Source organism: Porites lutea, unplaced genomic scaffold, assembly GCF_958299795.1.
Source record: "Porites lutea unplaced genomic scaffold, jaPorLute2.1 SCAFFOLD_110, whole genome shotgun sequence".
Lineage (NCBI taxonomy): Eukaryota > Metazoa > Cnidaria > Anthozoa > Scleractinia > Poritidae > Porites > Porites lutea.
The window spans coordinates 7,501-24,148 of record NW_027332344.1 but is presented as its reverse complement, the minus strand read 5'-3'; the positions used below and the strand labels follow the sequence as shown (position 1 = coordinate 24,148).

General features: G+C 37.6%; 1 protein-coding gene across 1 annotated transcript in view; it reads right to left on the bottom strand.

The window, feature by feature from the left end:
• Window positions 1–390: 390 nt before the first annotated feature.
• Window positions 391–16,648, bottom strand: part of LOC140925488 (uncharacterized) — a 21,838-nt gene continuing 5,580 nt past the window's right edge. The window contains exons 3-6 of the mRNA XM_073375433.1: window positions 15,850–15,909; window positions 8,124–8,248; window positions 3,310–3,469; window positions 391–793 (exon numbers count right to left, since the gene is read on the bottom strand). Coding sequence (XP_073231534.1) covers window positions 545–793; window positions 3,310–3,469; window positions 8,124–8,248; window positions 15,850–15,909 — 594 coding nt within the window. The 3' untranslated portion in view covers window positions 391–544. The remainder of the gene's footprint in view (window positions 794–3,309; window positions 3,470–8,123; window positions 8,249–15,849; window positions 15,910–16,648) is intronic.

Here is a 16,648-nt window from a genome sequence, read left to right as displayed (position 1 = left end):
TTAACCGCCCTGGGCGCTTATTAAATTTTTGCACCTTGAGAGTGGGCGTTTATTCGAGGTGGGCACTTATTCGAGGTTGGGCGCTTATTAAATTTTCACCATTTTCAGCAAGTGAAGTATGTTTATTTTGCAACAAAACAATAAATGCTGATAACAAAACGCGAAGAAGTAACGAAGCAAGGTTTCTCTAAAATACTCTGAAGAAAACTCCGTCCTCGGGAAAGTCTCTTATTAAAATTTATTCACTCAAGTGGGTGGGGTGGGGGTGAGCGCTTATTTGAGTTTGATTGGGAGGAGGAGGAGGTGGGCGCTTATTCGAGGCTGGGCGCTTATTAACTTTTTCTGCCTTTAGGATGGGCGCTTATTCGAGGTGGGCGCTAATTCGAGGTTGGGCGCTTATTCGAATAAATACGGTATTTCACAGATTAAGTAAAATAACTGCAATTGTAAATAACTTCGCTTTACAAAGCACGTTGACTGGTAACTTAAAATTACCCAGTTTAAGTTGTAAAACTGAGCGTATACATTTAGTTTTTATTTTTCTTCAGATTGCATCACTTAAAGCCTGAATCACAACATTCAGAATGCCAAAAAAAAGGGCGAAGGATGCATTCATGTCTGCTCCTGACGCTAACTGATTAGGAGATGTCTTCTCGTGGGGTGGAGGCTCGGTGAGATTCAGTGCAAGAGAACCTTCGGATTCTGAACGAATAGGACACGTCTTCTTAGGGGGAAGCGGCTCTGTGATTCTCGGTCTCGGCGCTCTGCGGTTTGGAAGTGGGCCCGTTGCGTCCTGTAGAAGAAGCCGAAAGAAAAAAAACCGAGGCTCATTTAATTGTGCTATAATGCATTATCGCGTGTATCATGAGTAAAGTTGAGAAATATGCATATGGAAACTACACTCTTGCATAAAGGAATTTTCGCTGGCCCACTGTGCGAACAAACTTCTACTTTCGAGATGCTATGTTAACAGTTCGAACAAGACGGATCATACGCCGGAATATTTATCATCATAGTTCATATCACAAGTATAAAGGAATTTACGCGGAGTCCCCTTAAAAACAAACCGTTGCTATTGGGATGCTGCTTTAAAGCAACATTCAAGTACCTCAAAGAATATTTAACATCTTAGATCATCACAAAAGGAGGCCCGTGGGGACGTAAAACCTGGCAAAATCCATCATCTGTTGGCGCCCCTTTTTTTCAAAATAACCGCCAAGAATAATTTTTTATGAATGCTAGTGGGTGCAATCAGCTTCCAATGGAAATGAGGAGTCTCTTTCTGTTCACTCCAGTTCAAAGCTAAGCGGAGCCTTATCGCGGAAAAGCACCACAATCATATAAACCATGATACATGTACGTACTGTGCACAATATTTTTTACCACTTTGTTTCAAGTTAATAACTTCGCATTATTTACGTACAGACCTTCTGAATCTTTGCGAAAAGAAATGCCTACGGGGTAATAACCATAGGAGGCGCAAAGAAGAGATTGTGGATCATTAATTAGTGTTATTTCGTGATGTTTCCTAGTGTTAGGCACCAATGCCTTTCTTTCTTTTCTATTTTTTAACGGACGCTTCTCTGTTGTTCGCCTACATGTCCGAAGAACCTAGGATAAATGGAGACGCAGTGGCAAGCTCCTATCACCTTTTTAAAAGTTACCATTGGATAGCAAGAAAAAACGAACAAAACGTATCTACACACGAGCTTACACACAAATTAATGTGTAGTTCCAGAAAGTATCCATACCCACCACAAGGGCCTTTTGCCTTAGACCCCCACCCCCTGGAATTTCCGTAATCTTTCAACTTGGTTAGGTACCCCTTGGAAAGAATACTTTGTCAAAAATGGTGTTGCACTAATACTATTATGCGAAAGATAATTCTTTCTGCGATAAGGAGGGGACAATTCTTTTATTCATGTTAATACGTGTCTTATTATCTCAATTTTGCCTTGGAACGGTTTTTCCTAGTTAATAATTTAGTTAATAATCTCGCAAGTCACTGCGAAACATGGAGACGATACCTTACACGACACAAACGATGCCATCTGTAAAAAGAGCCAGTTAAATTCTAACTGAACACTGAGTGGAATTCAATTACTTCCTCTCAGTTAAGTAATGATCCGGGTAAGGTGGATAGCAATTTCTTTTGTTATGCGGCAACGGTGCTTTCCCCACATAGGAATGTTCTCATTTTTACACAGAGAATGCTTAAACCTACATGAAGGTAGTTTACGCAATAAAATGCATTTACACTCCACTTCGAAAGGGTGTCTTTTTGTGTTAAAAGATTTTGACCAATCACTAGAGTTGAAAACAACAGCCAAGAAAAGTTTACAATTTTACATGTTCCCCACATAGGATTTCTTTGCTATTCAAACTGAGACCAGATTTTGTTATATGGAAGATGGTTGGAAAGTAAGAATGAATATATGTACTGCTTTATGAAGTTTTGTTAACTTTTGCTGTTTGAACCAATCAGAAGTAAGTACAGACAATAGAAAAGTTAGCACCTTTTTTGCATTCCAACATGTTCGTTGCCGTTGTTGCTATCGTTCTTATCTGGACCGTTTGTTAAAAACAAGCTACAAGAAAGCTTAGAACGCGACCACATTACAGGCGTAATCAGCAACAAGAGCTAGACAACCGGACGTTGATTCATGAGTCGATAACAACTATCTATCGCGTAAGCCGCGAAAAAAGCATTCAGCCGTCCTTAAAATAAATAGCAGATCATCGATGAAACCGTAGTTATTGTTTTAAAACACCGTTGATAATAAAATAAATGGTAGCTGGTCCAACAAAGCAGACGTAACCTGGCAATCTTACTTAGAGCCCCCGGAAAAAAAATACCTCGAGAAACTACCCCCACACCCTCGAAAATTGCCTCCTTTTGGCCCCCCTCCTTCTCCTCGGAATTTCCGTTGCTTTTCGTGGAGGGTAAGAGGAAGGGAAGGAGGGGAGGAGGGGTGTATAGATATTTTCTGGTACTACACAATCTTACATTGAATGAATGAAATGAAAAGACCATTCCACCTCAAGCTTAATTGTCTTAATCATTCTCACAGTGTGCAACAAGATACTATTTTGCCTGCTGCGGTAACACTTTTTTTTTGCAGCAGTTTTTCCGAGCACGGTGTTAATTTGGTCTCCCTTGCTGTATCCTCCAAGGACATCGGATCCACTAGAAGTTTAATTTGATTAATCTTAAAACCCAGATGTCTGATCTCTCTCAGTTCGGTTCTCTCGGTTTTGTCACAAAACTGAATTTTAAGACCTCTGAAAAGGGAGCTCATCCATACTCACCGCTCTAGAATATATACGTTTACCCCAACATCCGGGTATCAAAGTATCAAGCTCGTTCTGATATTTCCTCAGCTCGTTTGCTACTTCATCAGTCCAATGGATTGGCCAGCGGTCAAGAGGTATCCAGTATTTTGTACTGGGAGGTATGTTGACCTTGGAACTGAAAAAAGAGGATCAAGTTAACCCTTACCCTCCCAAAAGTGTACAAAGTCAAGATTCAACAAAGTTTCCAAATTTTAAGTCATAAAATGATGGGAAAAAAAGGTACCATGTGAAAACCCCTCTAACGTTAAAACCAATATACAAGACTCCCTTGTTCACACTGACAGTCAAAGGGTTAAAAAATTATAGAGTGAAATACGCTTGACGTCTAGGGCGGGAATGGATTCACTCATCTCCATTTAAACCTTCCTGTTTTACTATTCAAATGAAGCCTCTTAAACATGACTTTTGTAAGTATCATATACTTTATTTGATGACTGTGATTCCCCCAATTACATTTTGGAATTTCATACAAGAATTCTTACAGTATAGAAGGTAACCGATAAGGGTGTTGCCTCGCTAACATTTTTTTAAAAGCTTCTTGCGAGTCGCGCAATATAGGCAAAACTTTTTCAAAGAACTAAATTAATAAACGGGAACAATGACCAACACTAACGATAATTTTCGGCATTAAACAACATTAGCAACCCGTTACATTTACATAGTTGGATAAACAGATTATTACCTCGCTAGAAATTTATCACTGACTATGGTCCTGAGGTATATTCTATGTATTTTTTTTTTAAAAAAACTACTTCTACTGAGGGCTAAGTGGGTCTGACCTTACCCTAACGGTTAAATATGAAACTATGGAAATACCATGCATGCCTTGCGGACAATATTGTTGGTCATAGTCATCATAACCTCAGCTAAGTACGGTTGCAGTTGCGTTGAAGTCAATGCTATAATATCGGGGGCACCAAACGACCTGATATTTGCAAATACGTCACATGTGTCTCAAATGGTTGTTTGTATTTGTAGTTTATTTATTTGCCAAACAGACAATACTACAATAAAAAAGATACAAAAATGGAGAAAGTACGGTGGCCTACAACGGCAATACACAAATATATATTATATAACTGCATTCTGTATCTTAGTACACAAACATATTCATTGGCTGTGCGAGTATATTTACCAGTACAATAAAATATACACCAGTACAACAATATGTATCCCAGCACAGAAATGTTAATTTCAGTACAAAAATATAATCTCCTGAGTACGGAAAGATATCTCTAATTCTTAGTACACAAATAACAGCTCCAGTAAAAAAAAAAAAAATATCAGTCTCTCAGTACAAAAACATAAGTTCCAGAACAAACATATTCATTGGTTGTGCGACTAGATTCTTCAGTACAGTAAAATTCATGTATACAACAGTACAACAATATTTATCCCAGTACAAAAATATAAATCTCAGTACAAAAATATAATTAGCGGTACAAAAAATTTAAAAAAAAAATGGAAAGAAAAATATAACAACTGTACAACAACATGTATCCCAGTACAGAAATATAAATTTAGTACAAAAATAAAAGTTTCGGTACAGAAAAACATTTTTTAAAAAATTTGGAAAAAACCGGTAGGTTCTTTACATATGATTATTACTATGTACCTAAATATATATGCTTATTATAGCATACCTTGCAAGAGAGACTACTAACAATCAAAAAAAGAAATATAATTCGGTGAAACATTTACAGAGACAACAATTTTCATTCACGAAGACAAGTATTAAAGTGTCTCTAAAAATCCTGAGTCTTTAAAGCGTACAGCTTAAGCCGGCTTCCCGGCGCCCGGCGCGGTGTTTACTGTTTTCGAAGGTGAACCCCTCGAAGCAAGAAAATCGCTCAAAGTTCTCTTTCTACGGCCAAATTTATAACTAAATATTTTTCGGAACGTTTTCTTTCTATTTGCGGTGAGCAGATATATCTAAAGGCTTTTTAAAGTTTTGTAAGCTTATATCAAACCTGATACTAGGTCAGATCATTGACTCAAATCCTACAAACGTGCATAAACTTGCCGCATAAACTATCAGCGTGAACTGTGCAAGACTTCATGAAATGAGATATAACAAAAACAAACATCAAATACAATAATTACGCAGGCTTACCATTTGAGATTCAGTTCCTGAAAGCTATCAAGGGAGGCCACAGTTGCTTGAGACTTTTAAACCCTCTTACACATTTAATAAGCAAAGTGAAAAACGAAAACGATGCCATCCGAAATCGAATTACCGAAATTTGACAAGCGATGCATTTCTCAACCAAAAACCCAGTAAACAAACCAGCCATGAATAACAAAAGACTCTCGATAGCAGCTGTATTTCATTTTGTACATCCAGAGAAAAAAGACAGTTAAAAACATCACAAGTTGACACAAAACTCTGTCAGCTTGAGCTGTCAAAGTAAACAACTTTCAAGATGCTGCATAATTTTTCCGCATGAGCTCACCTGTCAAATTTTGACCAATCAGAGTATAAAAATTGGACGTAGAGCGTGACCAACGCTTGACCATAGTAAGAAAAGGTCTTCCCCGCCTGTACTTTTAAAAAAACTGGCTGAATTTTCGCGTCCAAGGTCAGCTTGAGATCAAATCCTAATAGTGCGGGGCCATAGTGATATAAACACAACATATTTGATATGAATCATTGGAAAAAATAAACTTGAGCCTGCGATCATTTGAAACTGGTAATTTGTCAGCGGATAGCTTCAAAAAAATGCTCGACTTCGATGGGTCGACCCCTGAGCCCGCGGTACGGTAAGGTGATACTGGTCAGCTGAAGCCCTGTTTTGACAGCTGTCAATTGATCAGAACACTGATATGCAATTAGTTTTCTCTTGGGCTCCCAAAGAGAGAGAGTAAACATTGGTTTTCCTGTGGTGCGGACGGATGGTCAGCGGTCGGTGTACGGTCACTTGATTACCAAATTTTCTGGGATGGGTAGATTTACTTAGCTATGGGGCTCCGCCCACGCGCGCCTGGAGCTCCGGTAATATTGGCTGTCTTTACACTAGGCTGTTAAGTAAGACTTAAGAGCTGCTAAGTTTTACTTAACCTAAAATTCGTGTGTGAAGGCCTAAGTAAAATCTGAAGTAACTTTACTTTGCGTCTCATTAAAGTCGGAAAGTTGAAACGATTCAACAAAGTTTCAAGCGACTTGAAAACCATCCTTAAAACCGACTTAGCTGACTTGCGGATTCTTGAGGTTTGAGAAAGACGAAACATGTCAATCAATCTTAATTATGTTGCGTGGGAAAATAGCCTTAAGTTAACCTGAAGTAAAAAAGAATCGGTTGTGTGTGAAGCTTTATTTTACTTGAAGTAATTAAAATTTACTTGTTTTGAAATATTTCTTAGCCTATTTAGGCTCTAGTGTAAAGACTACCATTGTAGATGCGTTGATTACATTTCGGGGATAGTACACAGTTGCTAAAAACCTCTAATTTCATTGGTTCCCCATAACATGCTGCTCCATTGTTTTAGGGAGAGAGTCATTGTAATATATCTATGTCTATTTTTGTAAAACAGAAATAAACAAAGGTCCTAGTATGGACCTTGGGGACGGCCACACATAATGTTGGCACGAAAAGAGACAATTATTGTATTCTACAAATCTAGAGAAAAAGCTCTTTATCCCTTTCACAGCGAAGCCACGTATGCCGTAGTATTCCAGCTTACCCTATAATATGAAATGATTAACTATAATGTTTTTCGTGCAAATTAAGCAAGGCAAGTATCCCAGAGTGGTTTTCATGAAGCCGAACTGGTTGTCACAGACAATTTTTAAATTAGTCACTATAATCATGTAAGCGATCGTAGATGATTCTTTCTAAAAATTTGGAAAAGCATGGTAGAACCAAGACAGGCCTATAGTTGGTGAATAGAGACTGGTCTTCAGCTTTAAACAGTGGCACCACACGAGCTGTTTTCATTTGTCTGGTACCACGCCATGAGGGATTGACGATTGATTCTCGAAAGGATCGAGGTAGAAAATGTTAACGCGAAGACGGTCGCAATTGAATTTTTTTGTGAGGTTGCAGAGACTAATCAGAGAAGTAACTGCAATTAAACCTATTTGCTACTTCTACTGGATCGGAGACTCTAGACGGTCTGATCTAAACAGCTGTATTTAATTGAGACCTTGACTTTTTTCTTTTTAAAAATTTGTTTAAAAATTTTCAAGTGGCATGGGCATTTGATTCAGCATCTTCCAATTAATTTTCATAATCTCGACAGTTAGCCAAAGGCAGGGTTTTATTCAATTTGTTTTTGCATGTTTGTAGAGAGAAGCATTGTCCGTTGTTGGAACATAAAGATATTGTTTGTAGAGGTTATTCTTCCTTTTGATGCATTTAAGAAGAAATTTCGTTAACCACAGTTTTTAAAGCGCCTCTGTTTTCGAGTCGCCTTCTTAAGAGGGAAGCAGTCATTAAAAATCTTTGTTTACATTCCATGAAAGGGTTTGTACGCAATGTTGGATCGAAGTAGCCCAGAAATTTCTCATTCTCACTTGTCAAACGGAGTCGTTGGGTGCCCTGTAATACAATCATTAAGCAAGTTGACACAATTTTTGTCTTTAATATAAGCCATGTGATTTTTGAAACGCATCCATATTAACTCTGTATAAAAATCCCTCCGAATTTTTATAAATATATTAGCCCCGGGGCTTGCTTTTGGAAACTTATGGTATACCGAAAGCAATGCTATCGTGGTAACGACTTGGTAGACTAGCTTTCTTTTAAAAAAAAGAACACAAATATACTTACAATAATTTGTCGATCATTTTCCAGGAAGGTTTAAAAAATGTATTGTCACAAAATGAGAAATCTTTAACCCGAGGATAGTAGAATAAGAAATTCACACACATCTCCTGACGTGTTGATCCACCTCCCTAAAAATAGGAGCGAAAGAAAGAATAAACATAAAGCAAAGTTTTTTCTTGCAACTTTAAATAGTCTCCTTAAAGCCACTTTTAAACACAGAATCCACCAACATTTTCTTGACTTAAACTCTTGAACAAAACTAATTTTAAAGGTTCTTAAAATGATTAACTAACGACTAGTTCGAAATTTTTCGATTTTTTACACACTTACAGACTAAACGCAGGGGGAGGGGCAGGGAGGCTCGTAGCCCCCCAAGAATTTTTGGATGTTAAAAAACAATGATGTGCCAAAATAATTACAGTATGATTGAAAAAAATTAGTGTGTAACAGTCAATCATGTATAGTGACGCTCAAAGTGCCATTTTCTTAGCCTTTAATAATCATGATCTGTTTTTTATCAATGTCAGTCTACCCACTACTGTTTGCAACAGTAGCAAAGGCACCAACAACTTTGTTGGAGAAAATTAAAGAAGCAAAAGGGCGCAGTTCTCGGTTAACCCTTTCTTTTTTGTCGAAATTGACACAAACTATTGCATTGTGAACAGTATTAGTTTCTATCTGACGCCATGTATGTACGTCATATGGCATATTTGTTTATATCCATTTTTTGACGGAGAGGCTTTGCTTTGGCCAATTTCATTACCACCACTTATTGTATACTTGCTTCCTAATCAGCTATTCTGGCCTCAACATTTAGGGAGAAAATCTTCATTGGCCATTCATTTTTTTGTTTTGACCCATGCACTCGGAATATCTTGCCAAAAAAAAAAAAAGGAAAAGATCCATACTGGGGCCATGTGGCAGATTAGAGTCAACAATATTGTAATTACACCTAGATAGCTTAAATCTGGGACCTACACTAGCAAAATAACAAGCCCAAGTGAAAAGAAGACAAGTAAAAGAAAAGCCAACAAAAAATCAGATTAAAAGCTATAAGATATTGAATGGCCTTATCATGATCAGTAGAGCACAAAAAAAAATTGGAAATTGCAAGTCAGCCTGCTTCTAAAGAAAGGTGCACATACTGTACATTCAGTGAAATGCAAATCACCCCAAAACAGGAGAAGGAAGTTAAATTATTCACTTTTTTTAATTAACAAGGCCAAATTACCAGCTAGAGCATTGAATCACTGATAAAAAAATGAATATATTAATCATTTCTACTATAATGCATCGGGTCAAACTTTACCATGGCTCTAATTTATTTCCATTTACAAGGTACTAGGGGACTATGAGAGTGAGTTTTTAACTTCACGAAAATTAAGAAATGGTAAACGTGCAGCGTGGAACCATGGAGTTATGGATGCATGCAGGAGGTTGCTAAGCACGAAAGAAGCGTAAGAGTCGCACGAGGCGATAGCCGATTGCGACTCTAGCTTCTTGAGTGCTTAGCAAACCTCCCAAGTGCATCCATAACTCCATGGTTGCACAGCTGCAACGTTTACCATTTCTTTTATAACATAATCAAAAGAGAAAAACATTATTTTCCATTTGCCTTCGGTTGAGTCATCGGTCCGAGTTCATGTATGCTGCCATCTGTCCCCCCACCTCTCCCCCCCTTTGAATTTTTCTTCCGCTGAATCAACGGATCTCCGTCTTCAGCCAAATTTCAAAACGTTTTTCGTTGTTATTCTGAATGCCATCTGTCTACTTGCTCTTAATATTAGGGTAAAAACTTTGAGGGAAAACTATAGCTGCAACTATAAACACCAACTAAAAAGACTCTAAAAAATAAGCTAAAACTAAATAAATGAAATAATTATCAAGCTTATTTATGTGACAATTTTTGAAATAAACGTAAAGAAGAAATGAGAAAATTTGACCGTAACTCCTTTAGAATAACAGGTAACACTAATTTTAAAAGGAAATTAACTACAATCACAGACAAAATTAGTTGGGAAGGTTGTACAACTTAACAGTAGTCCATTTTAATCCTGAAAAAACAGAGTTTTCTCTTTTGCTAAATATCCCCCGTCCCCCCTATTCAATGTTGGGATATAACAGAACAATTGCGCGCACAAACATTAACGTTTTGATCAACATTGGGCCAGGGGTGGGGGGAGGAAGAAAAAGAAGAGGTAAAAAAGGCAACCTTCCCAACACTTTTGACGATGATTGTAAGAGAATAGGAAATCAACTTTAAACGCTTATAAAACTTGTCGCATTTAACATTTGGTTGAGATATCTCGCCCTGGAACTGTACTGATAATGCACTTTCCAAACTATATAAAAAATATAATAAAGGTTATATTTCGGTAAAATCATAAATACATGTAGGAGAATTTTGCATCTGACGCGCGTGACATTTCATAGCGTGACCACAAAATCCACTGGGTGAAATCGCTTTCTTCTAAGAACGCCAGAAGAAAACATTTAAGGTCTTTAATTTTCCTCATGAAGCAAGAGGACGTTTCCTTCGCGTGAACTATGTAGAAGGAATGGCCACAGGTTGTCTGTTTCACCAGATTTAGCGAAAAGTCATGAGGGTATTTTTAAGTAAAAAAATACTATACGATTGCAGTCGTTGTCATGTATACATGCATCTTTTTCATCAGCGGTATTATTCCTGGTTAACTTTTGCTGTTTCCTATCAGCCGAATGTTTTGAAAGATGTTACAAATAGAAATGGCATAAAGGCTGCCACAATAAAGTTGTTTTTTTTTTCATTCCGGCGGTGTTAAACTATCCTAGAAAAACATGATGTTTGTAGTTGCGAGGGAGGAGTGAGATAAGTGCTGAATTAAAATCTTCTAGACTTTATTTTCGTAAGGCCTGAAGGTAATACGGAACCTCTATAAAAGAGTTTATTCAGCCATGTTCAGAGTTCATATAGAAATTGCTGTGCTACCGTCGCCTGTCAATCATTCAGATAATTTGAGAACAGTAAACAACATGGGTTTCCACATTCCTCCACCACATTACTCCATAAGAAAATGCGAAATATATGCTCAATGAACCAACTTTCAAACAAGAAAAGGGCAAAAACATGTAAACCATGTAAGAATATGGACAGGTTTTGTCGCATTTATCTACGGGGATAAATTTAACAACTGTTTCCCAACATTACTCCATTTAAACAGTGCCCTATAAAGGTCAATTAGCAAAGTTAGTTTAATTTTAACGCTACCCATGGAGTAATGTCGTATTTTACTTAGAATTAAGCTAAAATGTCTATTAAAATTCGTTTGGTTAAGTCCTTGCAAAGCCCCGAACAAGTCAATTAGGCTATTTTGTCGTTAGCGCTACTATAAAGGAATTATTTTCGGCTACGAAAATCGAGTAATGTGGTGTGTGATGACTTTGCGTGTGTTATCCTTTTTAATTAGGTTAACGAAGACAATAGACGCCTTAATCTAAATCAAGAGCGTACTTTGTTCTCGTTTTCTGAAACCAGTTTCGAAAAGCGGTGCCACAAGGGCTTAACTAGAGTTATTCAGCCAGAGAAAGTAGCCTCTAGAATTCAGCAAATTTCCACTCAGCCTCATAGTTTGCTCGCGTGGCAAATGGACATGTGCTGAATGTTGTAAAGAATGGGGAGCTGCTAAGGAATATGTCAGCTGCAATGTAGCGATCCGAATGAGTTTTTGGGGAACTGGTGAACGCACTATATCTTGCTTTAACATTTAAAACATATCAGCCTATGCTATAGTCAATAGCTTTCACCGAAAATAATCTTGCATTTGTATTTTGGCTCTTCCTGTGCCCCGGAAAGAGCAATAGTTGTACTTACCGGGTTGCAAAACATGCCGAATATAAACAGGCGTCTGCGCCAAAAATTGTCTTAACAAGATACGGCAAATATCTTTTTTCAACAGAGTACTGTTTACGAGTGTTTTTTGAAGACGTTTCTACTGACAAAAAGTCGTCGATTTTTGACCTTTTACTGCCACACCCAGAATTTTCAGACAATTGTAAGAGAATAGGAAATCAACTTTAAACGCTTATAAAACTTGTCGCATTTAACATTTGGTTGAGATATCTCGCCCTGGAACTGTACTGATAATGCACTTTCCAAACTATATAAAAAATATAATAAAGGTTATATTTCGGTAAAATCATAAATACATGTAGGAGAATTTTGCATCTGACGCGCGTGACATTTCATAGCGTGACCACAAAATCCACTGGGTGAAATCGCTTTCTTCTAAGAACGCCAGAAGAAAACATTTAAGGTCTTTAATTTTCCTCATGAAGCAAGAGGACGTTTCCTTCGCGTGAACTATGTAGAAGGAATGGCCACAGGTTGTCTGTTTCACCAGATTTAGCGAAAAGTCATGAGGGTATTTTTAAGTAAAAAAATACTATACGATTGCAGTCGTTGTCATGTATACATGCATCTTTTTCATCAGCGGTATTATTCCTGGTTAACTTTTGCTGTTTCCTATCAGCCGAATGTTTTGAAAGATGTTACAAATAGAAATGGCATAAAGGCTGCCACAATAAAGTTGTTTTTTTTTTCATTCCGGCGGTGTTAAACTATCCTAGAAAAACATGATGTTTGTAGTTGCGAGGGAGGAGTGAGATAAGTGCTGAATTAAAATCTTCTAGACTTTATTTTCGTAAGGCCTGAAGGTAATACGGAACCTCTATAAAAGAGTTTATTCAGCCATGTTCAGAGTTCATATAGAAATTGCTGTGCTACCGTCGCCTGTCAATCATTCAGATAATTTGAGAACAGTAAACAACATGGGTTTCCACATTCCTCCACCACATTACTCCATAAGAAAATGCGAAATATATGCTCAATGAACCAACTTTCAAACAAGAAAAGGGCAAAAACATGTAAACCATGTAAGAATATGGACAGGTTTTGTCGCATTTATCTACGGGGATAAATTTAACAACTGTTTCCCAACATTACTCCATTTAAACAGTGCCCTATAAAGGTCAATTAGCAAAGTTAGTTTAATTTTAACGCTACCCATGGAGTAATGTCGTATTTTACTTAGAATTAAGCTAAAATGTCTATTAAAATTCGTTTGGTTAAGTCCTTGCAAAGCCCCGAACAAGTCAATTAGGCTATTTTGTCGTTAGCGCTACTATAAAGGAATTATTTTCGGCTACGAAAATCGAGTAATGTGGTGTGTGATGACTTTGCGTGTGTTATCCTTTTTAATTAGGTTAACGAAGACAATAGACGCCTTAATCTAAATCAAGAGCGTACTTTGTTCTCGTTTTCTGAAACCAGTTTCGAAAAGCGGTGCCACAAGGGCTTAACTAGAGTTATTCAGCCAGAGAAAGTAGCCTCTAGAATTCAGCAAATTTCCACTCAGCCTCATAGTTTGCTCGCGTGGCAAATGGACATGTGCTGAATGTTGTAAAGAATGGGGAGCTGCTAAGGAATATGTCAGCTGCAATGTAGCGATCCGAATGAGTTTTTGGGGAACTGGTGAACGCACTATATCTTGCTTTAACATTTAAAACATATCAGCCTATGCTATAGTCAATAGCTTTCACCGAAAATAATCTTGCATTTGTATTTTGGCTCTTCCTGTGCCCCGGAAAGAGCAATAGTTGTACTTACCGGGTTGCAAAACATGCCGAATATAAACAGGCGTCTGCGCCAAAAATTGTCTTAACAAGGTACGGCAAATATCTTTTTTCAACAGAGTACTGTTTACGAGTGTTTTTTGAAGACGTTTCTACTGACAAAAAGTCGTCGATTTTTGACCTTTTACTGCCACACCCAGAATTTTCAGACAATCACAGACAAAATTAGTTGGGAAGGTTGTACAACTTAACAGTAGTCCATTTTAATCCTGAAAAAACAGAGTTTTCTCTTTTGCTAAATATCCCCCGTCCCCCCTATTCAATGTTGGGATATAACAGAACAATTGCGCGCACAAACATTAACGTTTTGATCAACATTGGGCCAGGGGTGGGGGGAGGAAGAAAAAGAAGAGGTAAAAAAGGCAACCTTCCCAACACTTTTGACGATGATTGTAGCTTTGTATCAAAATCTGTCTTGGAAAATCCAGCTATGAAAGTCAAAGTTGCAACTGAAATTCGCCGACACATAGCCGGCGCTGAAGCTGTTGTTTTTCGACCGTTCTCTGAACGACTGTTATGAATGAACACTGAGGAATAAAAAAATACACACAGAGGTTATTTTTTGAACAATTCATTTGAAAACCCGAATGTTTCTGTACTCAAATGAAATTCGCTTATTCCAGCGTAATGTGCCCGTTTAAACTCAACTAAAATTTTTAATCCATGCGCTGACAACTTCACAACAAAGCTGTCTCGAATTTGAGCATGTTTCCGAAAATATTTGCTAGAATTTAGCATCAGCTTGACCAAAAAGTCAATGACACAATGCTAATTGATAAATTTACATTTCAAACAGACTTTCTCTTCTATAAAAAACACACAAAATGTACCTTAAATCTTCGCGCGCTCGATTTTCCTTCAGCCGATTCTAGCCGCGAGGAAAACAGTGATTAATTCATCCAGGGCAAATTTGTCGCTTGATCTTTTGCCTTTTTTCCTTCGAAACGACAGCTTAGTATTTTCTTCAACTTCCACTTTTCATCTGTGCATTTCATCGGTGTATTTTACTGTCAGGAGAGGAGATTTCTTGAATTTGCCTTAATATTTACCGCGCTAGCTCAGTTTCTTGGCGTGCACCCACGGGCAAATGGTAGTGGCTAACTGACCAGTCAGAGCGCGCCATTTACTTTTGTTATGTTATAATTAAAGTTATTTCATCCAAGGTTTAAATGGAACCATAACTTCAGTTTTGTGCCAGGTTGGTCGGACAAACACTGAATGTGATCTTTAAGCTTTGATGAGAAAGATGCGGGTTAATTTTGATGATAATGATGGTGATGATGATTATGATTATGATGACAATGATGATGATGACAATGAGAACAAAAACAATTTGTGACATTATTAATGAAAGCTGGATAATAGTGAGGATGGTAATGAATGTAGAATGAGCTGGTTACTTCACAAAGTAAAGAATATTGATGTTCAGTACATTAAAAATACAAACATCCTTCAATTTGAACTAGGAAATAAGAAACTTCACTTGTGAAGTAGTTTATCAAAGTTATGCTACAAAATCTTTTTTCAAGAAGAATCTAAGGGCCTGTTCACATGGAGGTGGGGGACTTCAGGTAATTAGGTGGGGTAACGCGCCTGTCCGTATAATTTCTTGTATGCATGGTCACCCCACCTATCATACAAACGTGATTACATTAAAAGCGGGTTACCCTACGTACCTGGGATTCCCCACTTTCATGTAAACAAGCCTTAAAACGCATTCGCGCCCTTCCTACCTTCGGAAATCTGTACCATCCGCCTCTTTTTCTTTTAAGACGTCAAGTCCCCCCCTCCCCTCCCTGAAAACCTTCTGCCCGCCCTGTGGTATACATAATGAATGCAGCTTCTGACTTGGTCTTTTTCAGACTCTGGAGTCAGTTGAAGGTGGGTGGCACTTAAGACAGGCTTTTCTTTCCAAATTGCTATCAAAGTTACACTACTTTGTAATCTTCATCTCTGGCCTGTTTTATCACGCTTATTTGGCTAAGGTTGGGGAGATTTTTCCCTCCTGTACAAGATGATCTTCAAAGTTTGTAAAAGTCTAATGTAAAAATTAACTTACTGTGATCGGTCGATCTCTGTCCATTGAATCATATTGACAGTAATGAATGATATCGTCCCCCTAAAAAATCAAATAATATAATGTTTCTGGCTCGTTATTAAAAACACTGTTCTAGGATGATTTATTAGGTAGAGTCCGTTTGCTCAGAAATGGCCAAAATGCTCATGCTTTTGAAATAAAAAACCTTGAAAACCATACAGTTTCTAAAAGGTGTCCAATAAAGGAACAAAATTATGAGATAATTCAAAATTGATATGAACAACGACAACAATGGGAAGCTTTATTTGCATGGCCATACAAGTACATACAGTATTGCAAAAGCTATTTATAATTAACAATTAATGAATGAGCCTGAGTATCATATGAAGAATTATGGAGATCGAGGAGGGTGTTATGCGTCGAGGCCGCAGGCCGAGGCGGATAACACCCTCCGAGATCTCCATAATTCTTCATATGATACGAGAGCCGAATTCAATAATTGTTTTATTATTCATTCAAAATAATTCGTAGTTTAAAAACATGGCTAACACATGCTTACCTCCATCGATCCATCGATGTTAAGTTCATCTTCGACAGTGTACATTTAGGGTTGTTCAACTCCGCAAATATTCTCCAAATAGCAGATGTCGCCCTTCGAGTTGTCTTCTTGCTGTTCTTACCATATTTTTAGTTATTTTTTTGCCTAGTTCTTACTCTTGAAACAAGTGAAATGTCCGCCATTTTTCAAGTTCACAACGAAAACAACTCAACCTCGTCCTCAGGTCATCTCGGTTAACGGTGCATTAACCTGTAGAAGGCT